This window comes from Excalfactoria chinensis, chromosome 1, assembly GCF_039878825.1.
Source record: "Excalfactoria chinensis isolate bCotChi1 chromosome 1, bCotChi1.hap2, whole genome shotgun sequence".
In the NCBI taxonomy this organism is placed as follows: domain Eukaryota; kingdom Metazoa; phylum Chordata; class Aves; order Galliformes; family Phasianidae; genus Excalfactoria; species Excalfactoria chinensis.
Genome location: NC_092825.1, coordinates 60,889,647 through 60,914,224, shown reverse-complemented (window position 1 = coordinate 60,914,224; position 24,578 = coordinate 60,889,647). Strand labels below are relative to the sequence as shown.

General features: G+C 35.8%; 1 protein-coding gene across 1 annotated transcript in view; it reads right to left on the bottom strand.

Moving 5' to 3' along the window:
• Window positions 1–24,578, bottom strand: part of PIK3C2G (phosphatidylinositol-4-phosphate 3-kinase catalytic subunit type 2 gamma) — a 188,359-nt gene that overhangs the window by 107,419 nt on the left and 56,362 nt on the right. Inside the window, exons 13-17 of the mRNA XM_072351379.1 lie at window positions 21,006–21,120; window positions 19,154–19,284; window positions 12,918–13,106; window positions 4,912–5,005; window positions 3,470–3,564 (exon numbers count right to left, since the gene is read on the bottom strand). Of these exons, the coding sequence (XP_072207480.1) occupies window positions 3,470–3,564; window positions 4,912–5,005; window positions 12,918–13,106; window positions 19,154–19,284; window positions 21,006–21,120 (624 nt within the window). The remainder of the gene's footprint in view (window positions 1–3,469; window positions 3,565–4,911; window positions 5,006–12,917; window positions 13,107–19,153; window positions 19,285–21,005; window positions 21,121–24,578) is intronic.

Sequence of the window (24,578 nt, the reverse complement as noted above, 5' to 3'; positions counted from 1 at the left end):
TAATTTTATTTTTTAATATTTTAAATAAAATCTTCAGACAAACTTATCACTGCTTGATGGCAAGGGCTTTAACCATTTACTGTCCAACATCAATATTACAAAGTTGATGAGCTGCTACAACATTAAGGGCAGCAGCTTATTGCTGGTGTGCAGGGAAATTGGGTCAGTTTTAAATAACTGAGCTACTATTAAAATGATGTTTGTCATTCAAGTGAGTTAGCATTGCCAGTCACCACCAGTCATAGTAACTAGTATCCAGATTTACAATACTGTTGCAAAACATGGAAGTTTAACTCAGCTGATGTTTCCTTTGTGGTTATGAAAACGTACCACTGGTTTACTGAATTATATTAGAGGCTTCTGTTCCAAGTTCTATTTTGGGTAGATATATGGTGCATATATTGATTTTATTTTTTAATAGTGGAATGCCAATGTCAATTATTTCAATTAAAAATTGGCATAATATCATTTCAAATGTTTATTTTTACCAATTCTTGCTTCTAAGACTGGGTTTGGTTGCCAGTCTTGATATGAAACAGGATAAAATGCCTGAGAGAATAAAATGCCATTTAACTGCATTTCTTAAAAGAAGTTTGGGAGTGTGCATGCACACATATGTTGCTCATATTATTCACTTATTGAGCTTCTATTAAAAATGCCTTCAGAGATACCTAGACAAAACTCTGTTTTCCATTGATTTAATAAAGACAAATCAGTTTGCAGAGTAAATGAAAGCCTTTATGAGTATAAACTTTCTAAATAGAATTTATTACTTGGGAAATTGGATTTAAAAGTTCTGGAACAGAAATATTAATAATCACATAAATTTAAATGCTCAGTGGAAAACAGCACTTCTGGAGAACACTGTGGAGAAGAGTAGATAAAGAAGTGTAGAACACTAGAGACAAAATTTTATAGTTGAGTGCTGTATCTGAGCTCTTTAATTCATATTGGGAAATGCTTGAACAAAAAGACTAAATAAAAGAGGTATGACAGCTTCTTCTACTAAATGGGACTACTGGATATTTTCATGATCACTTTGTGCAGCTAAGTGTATATCTTAAACACTAAAGTCCAGTCAGACTTTATAAAAATTATCAGTTTTCGAGAGTAGCCAAGCAAGCAGACATGCCTTGAGAAGACATTTCTCCTCCTAAAACTACTGACTGCTCTGTGTATTGTGGGTGCACGTAGTTATACTACTGTACTTTCAAGGATGGCAACATTAGAGGTGGCTGCTGATATTTCTGTATTATTGTATTTTCTCCTGTTGAACCACTCAACCAGGCCTTCCCATATTCTTAGAAAAGGGCATTAAGAAAATTTGTTCTCAAAACACATCATCTATTGATATGTATGTATTGATTTCTTCTTCCAGAAACACAGATACTACATTGGAAAACACAACACGTGACAGTGGTCCTGCAGATTTCTGTCCAGGCACAAGGTATAGGGACTTGTTAGTAAAAAAAACCCTGTCCCTCGTGTCCCTATTTTTTTTAATGAGTGAATGATTGAATTCATCAAATTTCTGCTAGGAATGTCTGCCAGATAAGGTACTGAAAATTCAGAAAATACAAACAAATATTTTTGAATATTTATATATATTTATGTACGCATTATATTTATATGTGCGTGTATATATACTTATAAATGTGTATTTATATTTACATATCTATACACAGGAACATATACCGATTTTAACATTAAATCAAAAGCTGCCCCTCTAGGAAAATACTGCTCACTTTTCAGGTAAAATACACTTTCTTTACACTTATTTGTTTTGGAATAAATAGTAAATTACTATTTATAGAATTTGGAAATATTATTAAGAGCAGTATACACAGGATACTTGAGAAAGACATTTAGTAAATTAGAAGTTTCCATCTGCAACCAAGGTATAAGAGCATAATAAAAATATTTAATAGATATACAGTAGCTGATGATATCACTACTTCCTAATGCACATAGGGATAAAAAGTGCTTGTAAAATAACCCAAGGTTGGATGACATCAACACATGTGCTACCAGCTGAAAGGCAGAGAATACAGTGAGCATTCAGGAATATTCTACTAGTTATAAGTATGTTCAGTAATGTTATATATTAAGGCTGTGGGGTGACATCATTGTAGCCTTCCAGTACCTAGAAGGAGCCTATAACCAGGAAGGGAGCCAACTCTTTGAAAGGGCAGATATAGCAGGACAAGGGGAAATGGTTTTAAGTTGCAGGAGTGAATATTTAAGTTGGATATCAGGGGGAAGTTCTTTACCAAGAGAGCGGTGAAGCGCTGGAACAGGCTGCCCAGAGAGGCTGTGGATGCCTCATCCCTGGAAAGTGTTCAAGGCCAGGTTGGATGGGGCCATGGGCAATCTGGTCTAGCATCAGACATGGAGGTTGGTGGTCATGCCTGCAGCAGGCTGACCTTTAGGTCCCTTCCAACCCAAGCCATTCTATGATTCTATGATTCTGCAATTAAGATAAATATAAAATAATTTCTTTACCACATTAAATTATATGGTGCCAGATAAGGATATCTGTTGCTCAAAATACAATTTCTGCTATGTACTTCTCAAGGCATCAGAAAAGTCAAACAGAATTAAGGAAAAAAATAAAAATAAAAGGGGAGGACCTACACAGGTCTACATTGCAAAGTAAAGTGGATGAAGTTTACACATGCTAAATGTGGTTGCTCTTTATTTGACAAATACACTGATGAGGCATATTATTATCCTATTTATTTGAGTGAAACAAACACAGTCAAAATTCTGTTTTGTTCTCACTAACATTTCCAGAGGTTTGCAGGTATAAAAATATGATCTATGCTCTCTCTGACCTCGCACTTCATCAACAAAATGATTATATTTCAAGCTGTTGTCTTTGTTTTGCAGGGAGGAAAGTTTTTGCCTTCAGAGATCTGAACCAGTTGAACTGCAAATTAAAGTTCATTTAAACCATCATTACTAAACATGCAACAAACAAACAACTAGATTTTCAGATCACAGAGCAGTACAGATGACAGAAGACCACATTCCTTTTTGGAGAGCCTTGAAGTGACGTCATAGCAAACAGTAATCACTGCATGCAAATAATACGATTACAGATGTCCTTCCATTGTACAGCTAGACAGTTAACAGGCCCTTTTGTCAGTAATTCAATGCTGTGTGGATATCATTCAGGTTTTGAGTAAAACTACTTTTGGTTCAAACCAGATAAGTAAAAAATAAATAAATACAAATGGGACCTTAACTAAGAGAGCAGACCTTTAATTTTTTTCTCTAGGGACAGGATGAAGGCAGAGATAAGCAGGACTTTATACAGTTTACCTATATCCACTACTGAAAGGATAATAATGAGAGAGCAAAAAATACTTCTGTTTATTTTAAACAAACACAGAGTTTGTCACTGATGAAAATATGGATAATATGGAAAATGGATGTATAAATAATAATAATAAAACAATAGTCTTACCAGTAAAGTTGATGGGCTACTTGGATGCTCTGAAGAGAGCGATTCAGCAGGAGTTTCACCAAAGGGCCTTCCAGACTCCACTCAAACTTGAGCACCTTAGCAGATAATAATAACAACCACCTGAATGCTGGTTTCGTTATCTTTTACTTAAAATAAAATTGTGAAGGGAGTAGAATCTCCAGTGGTTAGTTTGTATGAAACAATCCAACTTATGGAGAATGCCCCAGAAATGAAACTAGCAAAGAAACTTCAGGATACAAGTATATACTATCTCCTGCAAGACCAGAGGATATTACCTGGATTTCAGACACATAAATATATATGCAATATACAGCCTTTGCTATATTTAAATTTTTACCATTCTTATTTGGAAAATAAATTCTATCCAAAAATTGATTTGTGAAACAGGAGATACGAAAGGTGAAATCTACCATAAGCATTCAACTGTGCTTAGTGTTGTAAAGGTGTAATGGTTCCACTTCTTCACAGTAAAGGACTACATAGACACATGCATTCATGTGTACTTATGTATCTATATACATACACACATATGTGCATGGATATGTGTGCACATAAATATAAACATATTTATAAGAAAACCAAACACACAAATAGAACCCTGTGTGCCTCCGGTGGCGCAGTGGTATAAGTTGCTGCTTGCAACACCAGAGACCTGGGGTTCGAATCCCCCCTGTGGCGTAAGTGGCAGAAATGCTGCTCTGCTACACAGAGGGCTCAAATTCCGGGAGTTGGACTCGATGATCTCTAAGGTCCCTTCCAACTCGCGCGATACTGTGATACTGTGATACTGTGTGAACTCTGAAATGAAGAACTGTAAGAAATCCACGTGGTTGGAGTTACAAAGTAAATGGATAAGGCTTTCAAATTGGCTAGCTCCTCCTTAACTGCACAGCAGGACTGATTCAACCAAAAAATTATTATTTTGCAAGCAATGGGCCTGTAACATGTAATACATTAATTTCCAGTGAAAAGGAGCGTACATCTGTGAAGGAACTATTTTATAACCAACTTGCTGTAGTTACCGTACACTGACAATGATTTTCACCATATATGTGGCATTAGAAAAATGTGATTCATTGCAGAGAAACCACTTTTTGACCACAGCATAGCCCAGATGCTGGCCTAGCAGTCATAGCAGCATTTGTCTTGTACGGGTGCTTTTTCTTTTTCCTTTTTTTCCCCCTTCCTGTAGTAAGGTCACTTTGTGGTACATGGAAAAGATCAATGACATTACCAAAACAACTGCATTCTCTCAAGTGAGAAAGTCTACACATCTGTCCTGTTAATTCAATCATTTCATCTGCTGATCAGTCTTTCTTACTTATTGCTCTTATAATGTATCAAACTGAAAGAACCAAAATTGTTTAATAAACATATTGATCTGGACAGAAGACATGGTTGGATGAAAATTTCTTTCTTACCTGAACCAGCTGTGGGAGGTATTCTAACAATTCATCATTTGACAGATTTTCTATTTGCTGCACTGCTGTTCTGCGAATATCTTTATCTGGAAAACTAAAGCAAAACAAATAGATATTAATGAGAGGTACCAAGACACTGTTTATGCACTGCAACTCTCTTGAGCTCTCACTGACACGAAATGCTAGAAAAACAGTTTTTCTCTACAAATGGAATAGGAAAAATCGATTACTGTAGCAAGAGTCAAGAAATAGATAGCAGATAGCTTAATTGGACTGACTGTTATAGGGCCATACAAGAAAATCATAAACCCAGCACCTTAGAACACTGATCTTCAAATGCCTTTTTTTAATTTGAATTATCAAGTGTTATAATTTCCTTTATATTTATTGAAATATGAAGGGAATTGTGGATCTTCCCTTGCTGTTCTTAGCCGTAATGGGAAATTTCTGTAAAATGGAAACAACAGTCACTTGAAAGCATTTGTTTTGAGTAACAGCATGAAAACTTCCATACAGTGAGGCTTCACTTTAGATAAATTTTCCCAATGTCAGTGCTTCTGGTTCATAACATAACAAAATTTTAAATATTTTTAAACAGAAGTAATTTTGAAATGAATGCAGGTCTTCACTTTAGTTCTCCCCAAAAAATATCAGTAAAAAATCAGAAGGTCTCAGGTCTGTGAAAAATGCTTCTCTGATGGGAAAATGCTCTATCAGTGCTTATGATGATAAGCTATATCCTCAACAAATCCTGGCAGGAAATGTTCAACAAGTATTTAAAATAAGCTGCCTTCTCAAAAACAATCTGGTTAAAATCAGTATGACTTTGTCCTAATACAGATTTTGTGATGAAACTTAACTGCAAATGATAAAAGAAGAAAAGATGCTGTGGCAGCAATGATAATAACAGGGAAAGAAGGACAGATAATATTGCTGCTCAAATTATTATTATTATTATTATTTTCAAATAAAAAGAATGAAATTTTGATGTAATCTTGACTGATCAAAACTGAGTTTTTCTCTCTTATAACAGAAAAAGACAACACAGTGTTTCTTTTAATATTTGAAAGCTGACATTTCAGAAAATTAAAAAAAAAAAAAAAAAAGAAAAAAGTAATTTCTGGATTTTGATATTCTGCCCTTTTGATGCTAACAGAATTCCAGGAACAAAGAAGTTGCCTAGGTTGCTTCACACTTAGGCATTCTGCCACAGTCCTGCTTTTATGAGGAAAACAACAGATGTGTTCATCTGCATATCTGTTACCCGTCAACCTCCTTAACTATTTATCAGTACTTGAAATTTGTCCGTTACAATCCCAAGAGTCTCTTCTGTCTTCTGAAGCAAACTGGGAATGCTCATACAAACCCTTCTCTCGTCAGGACTGTAAGAGTGATCTTCTCTGCCAAAGGGGCAAAGATGTCTTCAGACACACCACAGTCAATTAGGTACTTTTTAAAAGAGCTACTAGGCTACAGTTCTGTTCTCTAAGGGGAAGCATCTGCTCCACAAGAAGCAGTGTATCCCTCCACTTCTGAACAGATACAGCCATTAGACTCTTTCATACACTGCAGTCCAGTGTCTCACTGATTTGTCAGTCCATACCATACATAAAACTGATGAATAAAGACCACAGATTATGCTGACAATTTGCCCTGGAGGAATTCCTTTGAAATCAGAACTGTCACTTATGGCAGAAGGTGTAAGGGGGCCATCAATATTGCTGTTTTATATGCTCAGCAGAGGAACAGACTGGTCTTCTCCCAGTTTTTTATCCAGCACCTTTGTAAACATTATGCACTAGAAGAATAAATCAGAAGTAAAACACAAGAGGTAGTGCCTCATTTGCAGCACTTACTTGCTGATTGCTATCACAAGAAAAGAAACTGTAAAGGTAATTGCTCTGAAGTATAATGGCCCTTGCAGCTCAAAAGTTGAGGTTTTAAATTTAATAAAACAAACTGAAGCAAAATAATAAACAGATGTATGTATGCTTTGATCATCAAATTAACTACATTTCATCTAATAAAATTGGACATTAAGAGAACAAATGGCTAAGAGTAAGACCTGCTTGAGATGTCTGGCTTTTGTTCTGCTACCACCTGTAATACTTTCAAACCCTCTGTTAATAATGTGGCTCAGTTCAGACTTTAATATTATATTTTTCTATTAGGGTACATATTTGATGATGTTTATAGTGCAGTTAATAAATACTTCCATGATGCTGGGAGGACCTTGATGGGGACAGACAGAATACTTTATAAATAAGTTATCATGTTTGTCCCAAATTAGCTTACTTTGCAAGTACTATTTATTTATTTACTTTTTTTGGTTTGTTTGTCTGTTTACAGGAACCTATTAGGAACATGAAGTTATTACTTTAATATTCATATGGCTATTTAGAACAAAACATACTTCAAGGAGGATCACATATTAAAAAAATAATTCCTTCTGCATCATCCTATGATCTAATTTTGCAATTGCTCCAAAGGCTTGTGTGCCAAGCGTGTGCTGATAATATGGAAATTAGACAATTTCTTTCTCTTCTCCCCTAATTCAGCAGGTTCCTGTACAGTGAAATATATATGAGATGACTGTATCACAACAGAGTCAATATTACAACCTCTAGGGCTCCTAAGGAGCAAGAGCTGATCTCAAGTGTGTATATCTGATCAGTTTTGGAAAGAATTTGAACCATCAGGTTCTTGACTTGTGACTTTTGACAACTGTTTGTGAGAGCAGAGATTTGGGCACTCCACTCCCTGGCTATTTTAAGATTGTATCTGAGAATTTAGTAAGAAAAAATCACAAATTAAAATAAAACACTTAAAAATATTTGATTTTAATCATTGCATAGATTCAGGTTTCCAATTACTTTTAGCTGTGGTCTTCCCTTCCTTTCCCTTCTATTATTTCCCTCTCAACAAACAAGCTATTGGTCAATAAATAATTAAGTGGATAGAACTACTGTGATCCTCATTCTTTTGCCTGAATTGCAAAACACTGTACCTTTCTTCTTTCGAATAATTATATGTTTGTCATCCATTCAGGTAATGGATATTCCACAACAGGGACTGGGACTTGTATGTTTGTTCCACATTTATATTCTCAAGGACACTACTGAAGAAAAAAGCAGTATGGAAGCAATGGTTGTGAGGTCTAGTCCACAACAGTTCGCATTATGAGAGACTTTAAATTTCCTCTGCAGTTTGTCTTACAACCTGGATACTCCTTAAGTTATTAAACTGATTTCCTTTGATATTTAACCTCAACTAACATTTTGCTGTTTTGTTCTTTTATCTCTGCATGATTGCCAGTGATTGACAGCCATCCATTTTGTAACTTCTGTCTGAGCAGTTTAAATTTGTTAGGTCTCCCATGAGATTTTACGACAGTTTCTGAAAAAGTTGAATATTGAGCTGGATGAGCACAGACTACAATTTGCTTTAGAAAAAAGAGCAACATCCAGTCTTTGATTATTTTCATACAGATAGCCAGTAGGGAGCATCTTGTCGGTCTGTACCTTTCAGCTAAATCAGATTCAAAAAGAAAACTAAGTGCTGCTGAGGTATCCTGTGGATTTGTGATATTCTCTTGAGATTTTGGCATCTGCCAGTGGTGACTTGATTGTAAATGATAAATATGTGCATTTCATTTTTATTTTTTTTGTTGCAATGTCTCAAATGGCCCCATGCTCAAAGATATTTGTCAGATAAATTGAACTGTGCATTTTACTGCATTTTATAGCATTTGAGGACTTTTGTAAAGAATGAAATGGCCTTTCATGATCCATCTTTTAAGTTAGAGGTTTGTAATACACCACAAAATTCTGCAGCTCTAGAACGTGTATAAAACAAAGTATAAAATTAAGGATTGTTGTTTTCTTCTAACTTTATTTCTTTGCATAAACCCATGATTACCCTACACATTGATATACAGTTAGGACCCTTTTAACCAAATAAGTTGCAGACAGGTCAGATATGCTTTAGCTGCATCTGTTTGATAACTACTGAATATTCAGTTGTAGACTTGCAGGGTTCTAATTCTACTTGTATTAAAATAATGGCAATCTGATTCAATGCTGCTAAAATCAACTTGGTTTTCAAAGGTTTATGAACAAAATCTGGTTTCAAGCTATCTCATTTTATTATGATTACTGTTTAGAAAGTGAGTTTCACATATACTGGTATAGCTGCGTAGAAATTTTGCTAAACAATGTGAAAATCAACTGTAATGCTTTGAGAGTCAAAGGCTGAGGGATAATATAACCATGAACATATTATCTCTGTCCAGTGAGGCGTAGGAAAGAGCTTAATTTCTGCTATTTGGGTTAATGAATTCATGTTGGCTTTCATTTTAGATAATTTGAAATCAAAATAACCTGACAAACATTTGCAAGTATGATTCCTCTATCCATACACAGAACATTGGCATGCTAGCAATACACCATATGAGGTATCACTTTTAACACTGTTTTTGGTGTCTCTCAGTCATGAAGAAAATTCGTTGAATAAACAAGTATTTTGGTGTCATTTCACAGCTAGTCTGCCATGAAAAGTAGACATTGTCGGAGAAAGCTCTAATTTAACAAAAATTTGGCTTTTTTGCCAAGCCCAATAGGTGAAGTCAAAAGTAGATCTCAAAAGGCACCAATAAGCAATGGTGGGAGGAACTATCCTTTGCCTTAGGAAAAAGAAATATACATTTTTCAGGCAATCCCTTCAATCATCCATCCCTGAAATTAGAAGTAAAATTAGAAGTGTAAAATCCTATTTTTCATGTTTCCTTGCCAGCCTTCTCATCTCATCCCATATTTACTGATTAAAAAACAATCTTTTTTGTTGTTGTTTTATTTTGTTCTTTGTTGTTGTTGTTGTTTTTAAGTGTTGGCTTCTGAGGCTTTAAGAATCAACACACTGCTCCAAGTACTGGATTCAAGACTGCTGCTGAATATATCTGTGAAATGTACTATGATTGAGTTTCCAATTTATGAATGTTCTTCCTTTCCACAGAATAAATGACTATGGTATAATTTGGCTGCTTTCATATGTGCCTGAAAAGCTGAATAGCAAAAGCAGAATGAGAGATATGCCCAACAAACAAGAAACACCTATTAAACTGTACATTTAACTGTACATTGTGTACACTGTGGACAATTTAGAAGTTTCAGAAAGTTGCAAAGAGAGTTCTAACTCAGATGCAGGATAGCAGGGCTTAATTTGATGGGTCATGATAGCTTTCCCTAAGCACACCAATGCTGCATTGCAACTCACACAATGAGTTTGCACCTCCAATGATTTGATTTTTTTAACTTTGCAAATGTGAGCTTGAGCTAAATCACTGGGACAGATGCTTCTTCTCTGCTGTGAGAAGAATGGTAAACTAGGGTCCCCAGCCTAACACTTGCAAAAGAGATTAGTGATTTTGATAAAAAAGGTAGCATATTCCTGCAGGAATTCAACTTTTCTGTTGAATACTGCAAAGTAAAGTTCTTGAAAATGAAGCAATGTTCTGAGTGATTGGAACATCTTGTTCTTTTATAGTGCTCCTTACAGTATGGTGTAATTGGTATGTGTCAATACAGAGCTCAAGTGTGGATCTCCTTGCTACAGGATGTCTTTTAAGTTCAGTTGTAAACAATAAATTCATTTTTATTAAGAAAAAATAGAAGAAAATATAAGAGGGCTAAATCTAAAAACCTCTCTGAATTGTAGTTTACTGGAAGTCAGGAGAGTAAGGCAAAATCATTATGATTGGCCTATTTTTTTGTTGCCTTCCCTAGACATCTGCTGTTGGACAGGATGCACTAGACTGACATTTGTTCTGATTTGGTGCAGCTGCTCCTTCACTCTTGCATTATGTTAACAAAACATATGCCCAATTTATTTTACTTACCTAGGATAAGATAGGGATGGTAACACAAGTCCTTAAAATAGGCATGAATCTATAAAGAGTATTTCTTTTATATTCCACTCATGTTTTATACAAACATGGACCTTTCAGCTGTGTCTCAGTAATCACAAGAAATCAGAGAGCTGTTTTGTTGATGATAGAAGTCAGGCAGCAAGTTGATGAATTGTCAGAGCCAAGCATAATACAGGATAGAGATGAATGAACCTTCAAAAACAGCTTAGTTATGGAGCCTACAATCCAAAGTCAGTGAAGGTAATAGTGAAGGGAAGTTGGATTGTACCCAATGCTATTTTACTTTTCAATGTGACTGAAATCTGAGGAAAAGATAACAAAGAGAAGAAACCTCAGAAAACTTTCTTTTTTCCACAGAGAAAGTACTTCACTTCTTCAGCCCACTCTCTCAATCTGCATTTGCACGTCTCTCAGCAGTTGAATCATGAAACCTAGACATCTTTGAAATTAGAAATCTTAAACGAAATGTAATCCCCCTTTTTCAGAATGTTAACTTCCCACTTGTTCGTGTACCTGTAAAATACTGGAACATGTGGAAGACAACATTTTTTTAAAAGATTTGTACTGTGATCCAGAATTCCTTTTCATAGTAAAGCAAAATACATTGATGTTGTCTTTGTTGAGAAAGAAGCTGCAGAGACAAACCAACTAAGGTTGCCCTTGATCTTTGGCATCACTGGAGGCACCAGCCACGTACAACAGTGGCACTGGGAGAGACAAAGGGGTGACATCTTGTTTTTCCATGCCAGCAATGTCTGCAAGAATAAATAGCCTGTACAGTGCATTCACTTCACACTGAGGAGCTGTGATAGACTAAACCATATTAAATACCCCGTGAAGCACCTGACAAGGGCTAATATTCTGCACCACACACTGATGCAGGGTTGCACCTTCAAAGAACACTCAAGATCCATGTCTGAGGAAATGCCACTCATACACAAAATCAAAATTTGACAAACGGTCTGATCTGAAATTGCTCTGACAAACCAGCTCAAACTCTCTTGTTACTCCAAAGTATAGAAGAAAACACGTTGCCTGTATGCTCCTTTCTACATGAGCCTTTCATACACTCTAATCATTTATTTATGCCAAATGAAATGCCAATAATATGCTCCATCTTTCAGAGTATCTGCTTCCATCACTCCCACTAAACATAAGAAAGACATACATGCAAAAATGTGAAACTCCTAATACTTCAGATATAAACCTGAGACACAGGTATTCTTAGAAAATTGCTTTATATTTTAAAGCAATTACTGTTGAATAATATGGAGCTGAGTAAATATAGTTCTTTCTCCTTGAGTAAAGCTTTAGGTGAAGTATTTTGTTTCTAAAGGTCATGTGTAAAATATGCAACTGATATTGCAAAGCAGATGCAGCTCATGCTTATCCAGACAAGTACTCGGTAGACCAGATTTGCTCAGTTATTTCATCCATAGGGTTAATACTTTCATGGATAGAATGCCTAGCAGAAAATACCTACTGAGGTTTTAGAGGAAACGTAACTGCTGAGGCAGATTCTGTCCCCTGACACCAGCTATAGGTTAGACTATCTCAAACGTTCCTGAAAATCATCTCCCAGTGTAAGAAGTCAGGGTGGAACATAAGGAATCACACAGAAGTTGCTCTAATTTTAGGGAGCCATGATAAAAATTCTACTATGCAAAGGTGGGTACAGTTGAGTCTGTACTCATTATTGGAATCTGGGAGCATAGTTCAGTCTTACTTATCTCCCCTTACTCAGTTCATATCTGCACAGTAGTTTGAACATGTGGAATGCTATGCAAGTGCAAAGTATTTGACTGATCATCTGTTACAAGAAACTGACTGAATCTGCTACACAAAATGAAATATTCTTCTCATTATGCTGAAAAACAAGGATACCTTCTCAACCAAGAACACAGGGCTGGCGTACTCAACTTAGGGACGTCACAGGAGTTTCAGTACAACTCTACTTTGACAGAAGGACAGAACCAAAATCAACCAGTTTAATTTGTTGATCAAGTGAAGCACTGACTAATCAGCAGCACATAACGGTCATTCAACTTCTTGTTAATTTCCTACTTAGCTAATTTTCCCTTACCTGAAAGTTAGAAGCCCAAGAGCTTCCACAGGGTTAGAAAATCTCCATTTTCTCATGACAGAATACATTTCTGACACAGTTGTTCGATCCCAGCTGGGTGCACTGCCCAGTACAAGAGGAAGGGAGCAATTTTGATTATTGCAGTAGTAACGATAAAACCATAAGATTCTTTTCTGTTGCTCCGAGAGTCTGGAAAAGAAGATTAGAATTTCAGTTTGAAATTAAAACCACCTGAAGCTTTGTGTAGCAACAAACTTTATTGTAGTGAGGAGCCAAGTCATACAGTATACTTCTTTTCGGCTATGTATGTATTTTCCTTGGGGTAGGACATCATTTTCTGCAGACCAGCCTTCATAAGAAAAGTGATACTTATACTCTGGATCTGTCAGCCTTGGGTCATATAAAATTGAAGTGTCAAAAGACGCACATATGTAGTTATTTCACTTTCCAAGCACTCACATTTTTCTTCTCCACTGTTGTTGGTGTTTGTTTTTTTGTTTTCACCAAGATTTTCTGACAGAGACAAAGAAGGTTCAGTTTTTTGCTGAATACTTTATTGTTATTTCCATCTGCTAAGGATCATCTAAGTTCTGTAACAACCAGACATACAACACTACTAGTCATAATTTTTATTCACATCCTTGCTATGACTAATACAGGTGTATTTATTTCTAGCATATTTGCATTAAAATTGGGGTTTACGTTAATCCGTGCACATGAACATGAGCATATGTGCCCATATAGTGTCATGGTGTTTGCCTCAGCTTACAAAGGGGAAGAAAAGCTCCCGTCAACCTTTGTCTGTTTCTAAGACCTGTTTGCAAGCATGCTGTGAAAAAAAAAAAAAAAAAAAAAGGATGCAATACCATATTCCTCATAGAGATATTATTAGCTGAATAACACTGATAAAATAGTAGGAAATCACACAATATTTCACCACTGTAACTGCCTCAAAATAATTTTTAAAATTATATTTTCAATTTATTAACAATTTAGGTGTTTTTGTCTCATCTATATTAAAATCCTAGTGTTTGGTAACATTAGAAAACAGAAGAAGAAATCAACTATGAGAGACAAGCTCAAACTCCATCATTTGACATTAAAGCTTTGAGACTGCAAAGTGATCTCCAGTTGACACGTCATTACTGAAGCCAAGATGAACACTGGCTATCTTGGTCATCGCAGCTGAACATACAACTGATCCATTTACTTAGTAAGATAATTTGATTGTGACTTAAAACTCATCTAGATATTTCAGAGGAAGGTGAAAGAAACCTTGTAGAAGGCAGTCAGTAAATATCTTATTTCCAGTCAAATATTCCATTATCTGGATGCATAAGCTGGGCTTAAAATCCAGCATCTTCAAATAGAATATCCCAAATTGGAAAGGAGCCATCTTCCTTCTACTTACAATGATCTGGAGCATTCTTAGTCAAAATAAGGAACTTAGCCCTTCCCAAATTCTCAAGATTGCCTCAGTTCATGTCACTGAACATTTAGAAGAGAAGTAGTTTCGTTGTTGTAGTAATTTTTGGTTTGTTTGTTTTTAATGTCACGAGAATGTTTATTCCTTTCCTTTAGGAGAATAAGCTCACAAATATATGCAGAAGAAAAATCTACCTATGATTCAAATTCTGTCATGACTTTTAGTAATCATTTCAAGAAAAATATAATTTTAGCAATCATCTTAAGAGACTGCATCAGCATTCACAGCATGTCTATTTTTACAACACATAGACGTTTCTCTCAGTGAAGTCACATAGAAAAAGAGATAAAAGTAGGCCTAAGACTTTATTTCTATCTTGTTTTCTTTTGCATTCAGATGGCATTCTGCAGGACAGTTCAGCTAAAGCACCCCTTTTATAAGTCAACTTTAAGCAGAGATCGAAGCTTTCAAACAGCATGATCCAGACCACACATTTTGTCGTTCAAATTAAAGCAGCTAAAGCCTCCACTGAACTTACAAAATGAGATAAGAAACCAATCCTTGTATCAAGTTTTCTAAATAACAGATTTCACACTTTGCTGTAGAGACAATTACGTTTTCTCTTTTCATTTTTCTGTAAAAAAACTAGACTAACATATTTTATAGATTCAAAATGAAATTAAAGGCTGGATAAGACTTTGGTCTTATCTAATTTGCTTTTTTTGGAGGGAGTTATTACTTTTATTCCTTGGTTGTAACAAAAGTTTGCATACACGTACAATAGAACATATGAAATATGTGGTAAGAGTATTTTACATAATTTTATCACCTGAAGTCTGCCATGCTAATAAGGCTTTTTCTTTGACTTGGGAGTGATATGATGCTAATAAGCTCTATGTATTGATAAAAATGCAGTTCTTTAAGTTATTATGTCTAAGTTTCCCTCCCTATATCAGCTATATCAAAATATATAGCCTTCTAGCCTTCTCAAAAAGAAGGAAAATACAGGAGAAAGAAAATCTTATTTAAAACCTGAATAATTCATTAGTTTTCCTTTTGATAATTTCCCCCAGTATCTTTCACTCAATGATGGAAACTGTTTCAGTGGAAACCGGTCTTAATTATCATTTACTATTGTGGGGAAAAAATAAAAATGAGCTTGAATGCTTCTGGGCATTTTTTATGTTTTATTTTTATTTTTATTTATTTATTTTATTGTTCTTGTTTAGCCCTAGGACAGAACAAGACAAAATAGCAAAACAGACAAACAAAAAAAGAGTCAGGAAAGCAAAGAAAATCGAGAGATTGCAAACTTTCCTCCCCTGGCTTTGATTCTCACTTGCAGGTTGCTCTCCTATGGACAAATTAGCAAAATCTTCCCAGAGACATTGTGGAATCTCCTTCTCTGGAGATACTCAAGACCCACCTGAGCACCTACCAGAGAGACCTGTAGGGAACCTGCTTTAGCAGGGGGTTGGACTCAATGATCCTTAAAGGTCTCTTCCAGCCTCTACAGTTCCGTGATTTCATGAAATGTGCAGATCAGTGCCCTTTTTTAGGCATGTTCTGCTATCAACCAGGCTCTAAGAAGTCTTTTTAACCACAATTCACAGCAAAGGCAGTCTAGTGATGACTGGTAGGCAAACTATATTCTTACTCATTAAGTGACAAGAAAGGAAAAATGGAAGTGGAAGCAGCGAGAAAATGTAGAAAGAAATCACAAATGAAGTAAAGAAAGATGGCAAGAATGATTGTTATCTTCTGGCTTCAAATCAGTCTCTGATCCTTTCACTGGGAGACACTGTGGGCAAGCAGGCTATACCACGTTCAAAAAGAAGCCATTATCTCAGATGGTTATGGGGTTTTGTGTTTCAAGCACAGTAATCCTAAAAGGCAACAAAGGCTCACATCTCAACTGCCCTCAGAAGTCAGTCAAAGCATCTGGCATCGACTAATGAACTCACTTAGTTTTCCCTCTATCATCTGGTTTCATGATGACAGCAAAAATCACAAAATACCAAATTATGCAGGCTTGTGAGGAGAACAAGGGCCATATGCTAAAGTTCACTTTTTTTCAGCCCCACTGATCCCCTCCAGTGACCCATCACTAATCAACATCCATGAGATGCTGGCAACAGGAACCAGTGATCTCAGACAGCTTCCAGAGACAAGACTCTGAGAGTCAGCTGCTGTGAAGACCATGCATCTGGACCAGCTACTGTGGAGACCCATGTCTGCATAACATGAAAAGATCCAAACATCAGTAACCACAGTATGGTTGTGAATTTGGGGGTTTGTGTGTCTGGGTGTGAGCAGCTGAGGAAAGAACAAGGATTTGGAGCCAGCCAGTAGATGAACTGAACACAACTAATGGGGTAATTAAAATTTTAGTGCTATAGACTTAAACATATAGAAATATGGATATGGATATAGACTTAAACATATAGAGATATGAATATGGATATAGACTTAAACACATAGAGATATGGATATGGATATGGATATATTCCAATGGCAGAATTTGATCCTGATCAGGCAGAGGAGGAACAGAATCAGGCTGTCCATACTGCCTGCTTTTTTGGGAGTGCTATGCATTTCTATATGTGCTGGCAAGGTACTGCTTTCTGTCTGTGTTGATTTGTGTGGCTAGACATCCTCCCACAGTATCTGTGCCTGGCAGGAATATACACTACAAGTCTCTAATGGCTGAACATGAAAAGACAAAACCACAGCCAGGCTGCATCCACGATGGTACTGAATTTGACAGTCTATAACAACAACAGCCATGTAGTTGTCCGGTTTTAGCCACTGTTTCTCCTTTTTTCTTCCACAGGGTTTAGAACATTTTCTGTCCACTCACTTATCTGCTTTCAGAAGAATGACTAGAGGGATCCTGACAGCCTGAGGGTGGTTTCTAGTGTGTTCCATCTACAGATAACCTTTTATTTCAGAATCGTAGCTGAAACGTGTAGGCCTGGAGCATCATCATACAGACATTCTGCCCCCAAAAGTTTATGTAGATTTACCAACTGTTCTTGAACTATGAAAATAAGGAAGAAAGATAACCTGAGATTTCATGGCAACAGATAGTTTTACAAATTTTAATCAAACCTCATTGTTACCAAGGGAGGTAAAAATAATCCCTCTGATATTGATACAACAAAAAATGCTGTCTCTCTGATTATTCTTGGTCAGAAATTGCTCAATAAAGATGAACTTCCTTCATTAAAACCTCCAAATATGCAACTCTTCAACTAGACAATTTATTTGGTAGGCCAGTTTGCTTATGATAGGGGTTAATTTAAAAAAAAACTGTGAAAAAAAGCAAGGACTATCATTCCTCTACCTCCAAGAATGTTATTGAACTTATTGTAGCCTTAGCAGCAGCTATTTGTACCACTGATTTGCAAAATTCCAAGATGGTAGAAGGATTTATACCTCCTGCAAGTACTACAACCTATAATGAACTTCTTAAATAATTCAATGAATAATAAAGTATACTGTATGTTACAGCATAACGTTCTGTAAGAGCAACTCCTGGAAAGGGATGTGAGTGAAGAAAGCCACAGAGGGTAATGTAAATATGGTAAATCCAGAAAGAAATAGCCATTTCAGAATGACACTATTAGTTCTGTGAATCATTATAAATGACCATGATCTCATTTGCTTCCTTTAAAATTTAAGACACGTTATCTCAGATAAGGTCATTGGCCTATTTCTCACCCAGTGTTTTACCCCCAGCAGCGGCAACTAGAGATATAATTCATGCAGCAGATACCAGCCTGGCCATTTGCAATGGTTTTCTCCCTTCATGCACCCACAGAATACAAAATTGTTGCATTAAGGATGTAATAGGCACTATGTTTGCTTGGTCCTGTATAATAGCAATTTATGAACATGTTAGCCATGAATCTTTGGATAGCCTTTATGGATCTAATGGCATTGTCTACCTCCACAGTAACAAGAATTCACCATTGCCTGCCTAAAGAAGTACTCTCTTCCATTTATTGATAGTTGATCTACTTCTGTCACTGAAAATTCCACGTTTGAATATTCTGTGATTTTATGGTTCATTAAATATACTGTTTCATTAAAATAAAAGAAAGAAAGAAAAAAGAAATCAGAATTGAAAAGTATTTTTAAAAATGTGTCATATCAGACTGAGAGGGAAGTTATTTAGTTACTGTAAAACTAAAGCATCTTTTGACATTTGATTCACATTTTTAACTGTGATTGGCATAATGATTTTCTATAAGTATTTCTGCTCCTAATTTCACATGGATTATATATAAAATTATATAGTATATAATCCTAATTTATTATATAACCTATGTATATCTTGGCATACTACCTCATTATATACACAGTAATTTTTTTTTTTTTGCCTTGTGTTTAATGCTGAACTTTGCATATTTCCTCCTTTGTTTAGAAAGAACTTTGTATGCATTTTAATGCTTACACGCTATTTAACCTCATCAAATCTGAATGTCTGCTTAATAATACTGATGTAGACATACTGCATCACCTGAAGATTTCTCTTTGAAAAAAAATTAATTTCTTCCCTCAATGACTTGAAACGTTGTAACAAGAGAAAGGTAAAAACAACAGTTTTCTAAAACAAAAAACACACTACCACCTCCAGGAGCTTATTTAGGTTTTGCTGTGATCTATTCACACATTTAAAGGTGTTGTTCATAAATCAATCCTACTAGGCTCCTCAGAGGAAAATTTCATTTCTAAAGTTTTGGATACAATTAATTGTGATCAATAGATAGATATGAGTCAGCAGGACTAGTTAGGTACAACTTACAGCAAGAGAGAATGTGCCTGTGAAAGTCTTGCAATATGCTTCAGGCACTCTTCAGTTGGCTCTTCAAGATCATCTCTTCTCTCTTCAGGTTCAGGGTTAATGAACTTCAAATCAGTTTCAGGAAATTCAATCTTTATTTAAAAGGAAAAAAAAAAAAAAGCGAGAGAGAAGATAAATAAATAAAATCTGAACACTTATTAGCAATATGTATTTTGTTACAACAGTTAACAAATGTCATACTAGATTTGTACAGGAAGCGTACAAAATATGAGAGAGAAAAGAGGATGCTTTCTGCATGCAACATATAACTTAAATATGCTGGTGATAAGCCCAGACCACAGAAATCAGTGGCATCTTTGACTTTCCTGGGAAAAAATTCACCACTCTATTTCACTATGTTCAGAAGGCTGCAGTTGTTTTTCCTTCTTTCCTCCTCTTTTGTTTTTTAATTAGATGGGTCTTAAACAAAGAGCTTCCATTATCCTAGATTTACTTTTCCAAAAACATAGGGATAATTCTGTCGTGCACTTTGCCAGCATAAGATACAAGAATCAGCTTCCATATATCAGTTCTTGATGATCAATTTCTTATACACTGTACAACAGCTATTTTTTTCATTCTTTGCACTTCCATGTGGACATCAGAAACTAAGGGGAATATTTTTAAGACGCAGAGAAAGAAAACATCCCACCAAAAGTAAGAAGCTTGTGGTATTTGGTGATCTGAATACAGTCAGATGAAAATTCAGGTAGCTCCTTAAAATCCAGCTCAATTTGCACATCACATTTTGGCTTGCAAACTCACATCATAATTTTTTATCTATCTATTTTATGTATGTGTATGTATTTAATATATATTGTTTGTCAAAAGCTAGCAAAGTTGTGCCCTAGAAAATGTAAATTCTGTGTTGGCCATATCAGAAAAGCAATCTTTTTGACACCACTTGTGGTAATTTCACACATCATGATGCTGTCCCTTACATGAGAATAACCAATAATAAAGGGGAAGAAATAGGAGACTCTCTCCTGCTTCTTTCAGCACAGACAAATTACAAATGAGCAGTCATTTACTATCTTGACTTCCTTTATTATTAACAGAGAGAGCTATTCGAAGGCACTTTTTTGGAGTGAACTCTTCAGACAAGAAAATCCCCTGTCTATTAAAAACAAGCAATTTTTAGGCCAGCATCATTTATCCACATTATCTACTTTTATAAGTCATTTGCTAACAGTCATTTCAGCTTTTTAAAACAAAAAAGAATTTGCTTTGCTATTGAAGCATTCAATTGCCTGTCCAGCTTGGAAAGATGACAAAACAGCGAGGCAATCTTAATGCATTTTCATTATTGGGAGCACTCTTCTGCTTGTAGTTGGTAGATTCTCAGCATGTAGTCACAGAGGTAAAGCTTTTCTGATCCTTACTGACAATTTCCTTGCAGCCACTTCCTTTGTAAGTCAAGTCCTTCATGCTAATTGTAAGTTGTATGTTACACTTATAATGGCATGCAATTCAGTAGTACATGGAACAAAAGGTCAGACTTGTAATGGCAGCTGCAAGTCAGGTAACAAGTCAGCAATTTTTTGTCAAAGTATTTTTGGAACCAAAATTTTATGAATAAAAATTACTCTGTGAAAAACTTCTGTAGTCCTAAATGGTGGTATTTCCTATAAAAATCATATGCTATGTAGCATTATACTTTTCTATCCACAAAGATTAATATGCTCTCTCTATGCAGCTATAATGGAAATAGGGTTTTCAGTTTTTGAGGTCTTGGTGAACTGTGAGAAAAATGCAATTTCTTGCACTTTGTTGGAAAAAAACACACTTTTCCTTGGCTTTTTCATTTTCTTACCTGCAACATTACTGACGTTGGTGCATCAGTACTACAGATGCCTGGGGTAATCATTGCTGCTGGGAGCATGCTGTACAACTTCATGCTAAGCAGCACAGTTCCGCGAATGAGCCGCCTGCAATGGACACAAACAGAAATACTGCCTCATTACTGGATATAATATACTGGGTTTACTGAAATTATATCAGAAAACATGGAACTGGATAGCTTAAAGGACAAGGGAAAGAAGAACAAACCTTTCATTATTATGTGGCTAGCACACATATAGCCAAGGGAGTGGTTGTGCATGGATGGTCTCAGTGCCATAATGGTATCCATTGGAGGAATTATGCTGCAAATGAGGTGGGAAAAGTGGAGGGCAATGTACACTTATTCTACAGAAAGAAGAAACCTGTGACAACCTACTGCAACCACCACCAACCCCGCTGATGTACAGATGGTGGAGAAAAGGAGGTATGATGTCAGTATCCAAAAAGCTGTAAGGATTTGAGTGAGATCAATTGTGCTATACCTACTGCATTTGTTTTTTGAACCAATAAAATATTATGGTTTGAAATCCGGTTTGAACCCTACATGCACAATAAAGCCTTACCAGAAATAGGCATAAATGTAGTCTGTAGATAAGAAAACCAAAATGGTTCTCATTCTAGAAAACCTGAATAAAATGAGAAAGTTCAGGTATAAATTCTAACCATGACTAACCTGCTCAAAGAATGCAGCACCTGAATAAAGGTGTATTGTATTGGATATAGCCTCTAATTTGTCTACATCTTAACAGTTAGGACACTTTCATAAATATGATCGTGTTTAACATTTATTCGTTTACTGATAAGTTTTATTAATGTTATTCCATGGACTGCCCATCCAATAAAACCATAAGAGGATGGACTAGATTCTCTTCTGTCAATTTGAACAGAAACACTCAGCCAGGTAGATGCAGAGATAAATTTCTGCAAAGACATCTAAAGAAGAAACAGAAAACTCCTGCAAAGTCATTTATTTAAGACAACACTCATTGCAAACCTAGCTTAGGACTAATTTTTCTTTTCCACTTCTGAAGCTACTGATGCTGTAAGTGCAAACATTTTGATTTTACTAGGAGAGTGGTTAGGTCCTGGAACAGGCTGCCCAGGGAGGTTGTGGATGCCCCGTCCTTGGAGGTGTTCAAGACCAGGTTGGACGGGGCTCTGGGCAACCTGATCTAGTAAAGGCGTATGTTTGGTGGCCCTGCTAGGCAGGGGGGTTGGAACTACATGATCCTTGAGGTCCCTTCCAACCCGGGTCATTCTGTGATTCTGTGATTCTGTGATTCTGTGTGATTTATTGTGAGAACACCACTCAGGAGGATTAAAGACAAAATTGTTTTTTAAAGTTTCTTTTGCAACTGTTTAATTTGCAGAGGAAGGGAGGCAGAAAAAGGGACTCTGATGTGAACAAGATAGCACTTGGGGAAAAACAGTTTGTGCTGTGAAGTCTTTCACTGAGGTAAATGTGGAAGTGATCAAAGGAGGTTCAAAGCTGTTTTCCTGTGATGCTTGCTCAGATGACCTATATTAAATGAATAACCCTTTACCCATCCCCATGTGGACAGGTGTTTACAACATAATTTGAACTAACTGACACTAGTTAGAGAGACTAGATGAGAAGTGAGTGAACATGACCAAATTATCCTTTGAGTTCGCTTTTCTGATAATCACTTATATTGTTCTCTGAAACTAAGAATGATTTTAAAGAATAATAAAATTATGAAAATTCCCAGTTTTTGTCTATGACAGGAGCTAAAATAAACCTTCAATCTTATTTCAGTAGAAGAGAACAGAGATGTAAGGACAGCACAAGTTACTCTACCTTACATAGTCAGCCTGGTGTTCTGAATTCAAATGGGTGGGAGACCTCATTCACCACACCCAGCAAGAGAAAAAATCTGTTGCTTGTCCTATCTGATTTGGAAATATCAGTACAAAATAAATAGTGCTGTTAGAATCAGTGACCTCAGGGCAATGGGCACCATGGGAGACACTAAAACTCTCCTATTTCCCCAGATAATCGATTCCTGATTTGTTAATTAGCTTGGGATCACTACATTATTCAGCCCAAGAGACAAATGCATTTTTATGACATGAAGGAATGGAGAACTGGCACTCTGGTTTGGAAACATTTTCTCAGCTTCTTTTTAGTGTGAGATTTCTTAATAAAGATGAATCATCAAGGACCTTACTGACACTGACTTACATATGCTAAAGCCAACTACCTGCAAAAGATAAGAAATATGAATGCAGAAGATCACCTAGATGAACAAGGTGGCAGCCATGATCATTATTACTGAGCTCATTCTCAAATAACTGTAAAATTAGAGTGGAGTTACTGTTTAGTCCAGATATACCAAGAAGAAAGAGGACCAAATACAGTGTAAAAACAATTTCAATATCTTCAACTTTATGTTTTCACTTCTAAAAATATTTTTCTCATACTTTCTACTTAGTGTTTTCATTAAAGAACTGGAGTGCTAAAATCCCAGAGAATAGCTATATTTCCCTGATCTGTAAAGGTACTTCAACCTGGTCCTGCTCAAAAGCATGAGAAGCTTCCTATACTTCTAGAAAAAGATGAAAGGAACTTGTTCAGGTTAAATGTTGGGAAATTATCTCAAAGTGATCACAACTCTTTTTTCCTTTTTTTTTTTTTTTTTTTTTTTTTTTTTAACATAATCTACAGACAACTTGAACAGAATTACTTTGGTTTTAAGCAGAGCAGATTATAATGGAACAAAAATCAGGAACTGTATTTTATAAATAATTGAATTTTTTTTCTTCCCCGGTGTTTATCAAAAATAAAGAAGCATTTAAAAAGCACTTCATTAGAAAAGAACCACTCTGTGTTCCTATAATTCCTGGTCTTGAGAAGAATAGCTCTGTGACAAACTGGGACAAGGATCTGACGATGGATGTTTGATGACTAAGGCAAATATCTCAGCTACCAGCTTCTTCAAAGATCTTATTTCTGTCCTTTCCCTTATAAATCCTAGACCTGAGTATCTGTTAAGATATTTTCAAAAACTTAATCTCTACGAAAAGTATTTGTTTGAGGAAGTGGTATTTTCCAAGTCAGAAATATTATGTTAGAGATTTCCTGGTTAGACGCATTTAATCTTTTTATATGCATTTACAGAATTTGTTCATTTAGAGGTCCTAATACCATAATCTTTGCAATAATACAAGATACTTTTGACACATTAGCACGGCACTACAGGTGCAAACATTTTCTTGTTCAGAAATTTTCACATTCAGAAGTATTCCACTGAAATGAATAAAAATCTACTTGCATTTCAAGCATGAGGAGAACAAAGTCTACTTAATTAATAGCATTAATTATTAAGAATCATCTGATAATTTTAATCTTGCAGGTCTCTACATCATTAACCTTGAGAGCTGGTTTACAAAAAATACTCATCTCTTCCAAGGAAAAGCAAAAGCAGGCTGAATTTCAAGTTTCACATTTCAAGAGTTTCAGTACTCTCTTTATTTTTAAATCAGTCTATCAATTCAAGTAATGGTGAATGGAGATATGGCTGGC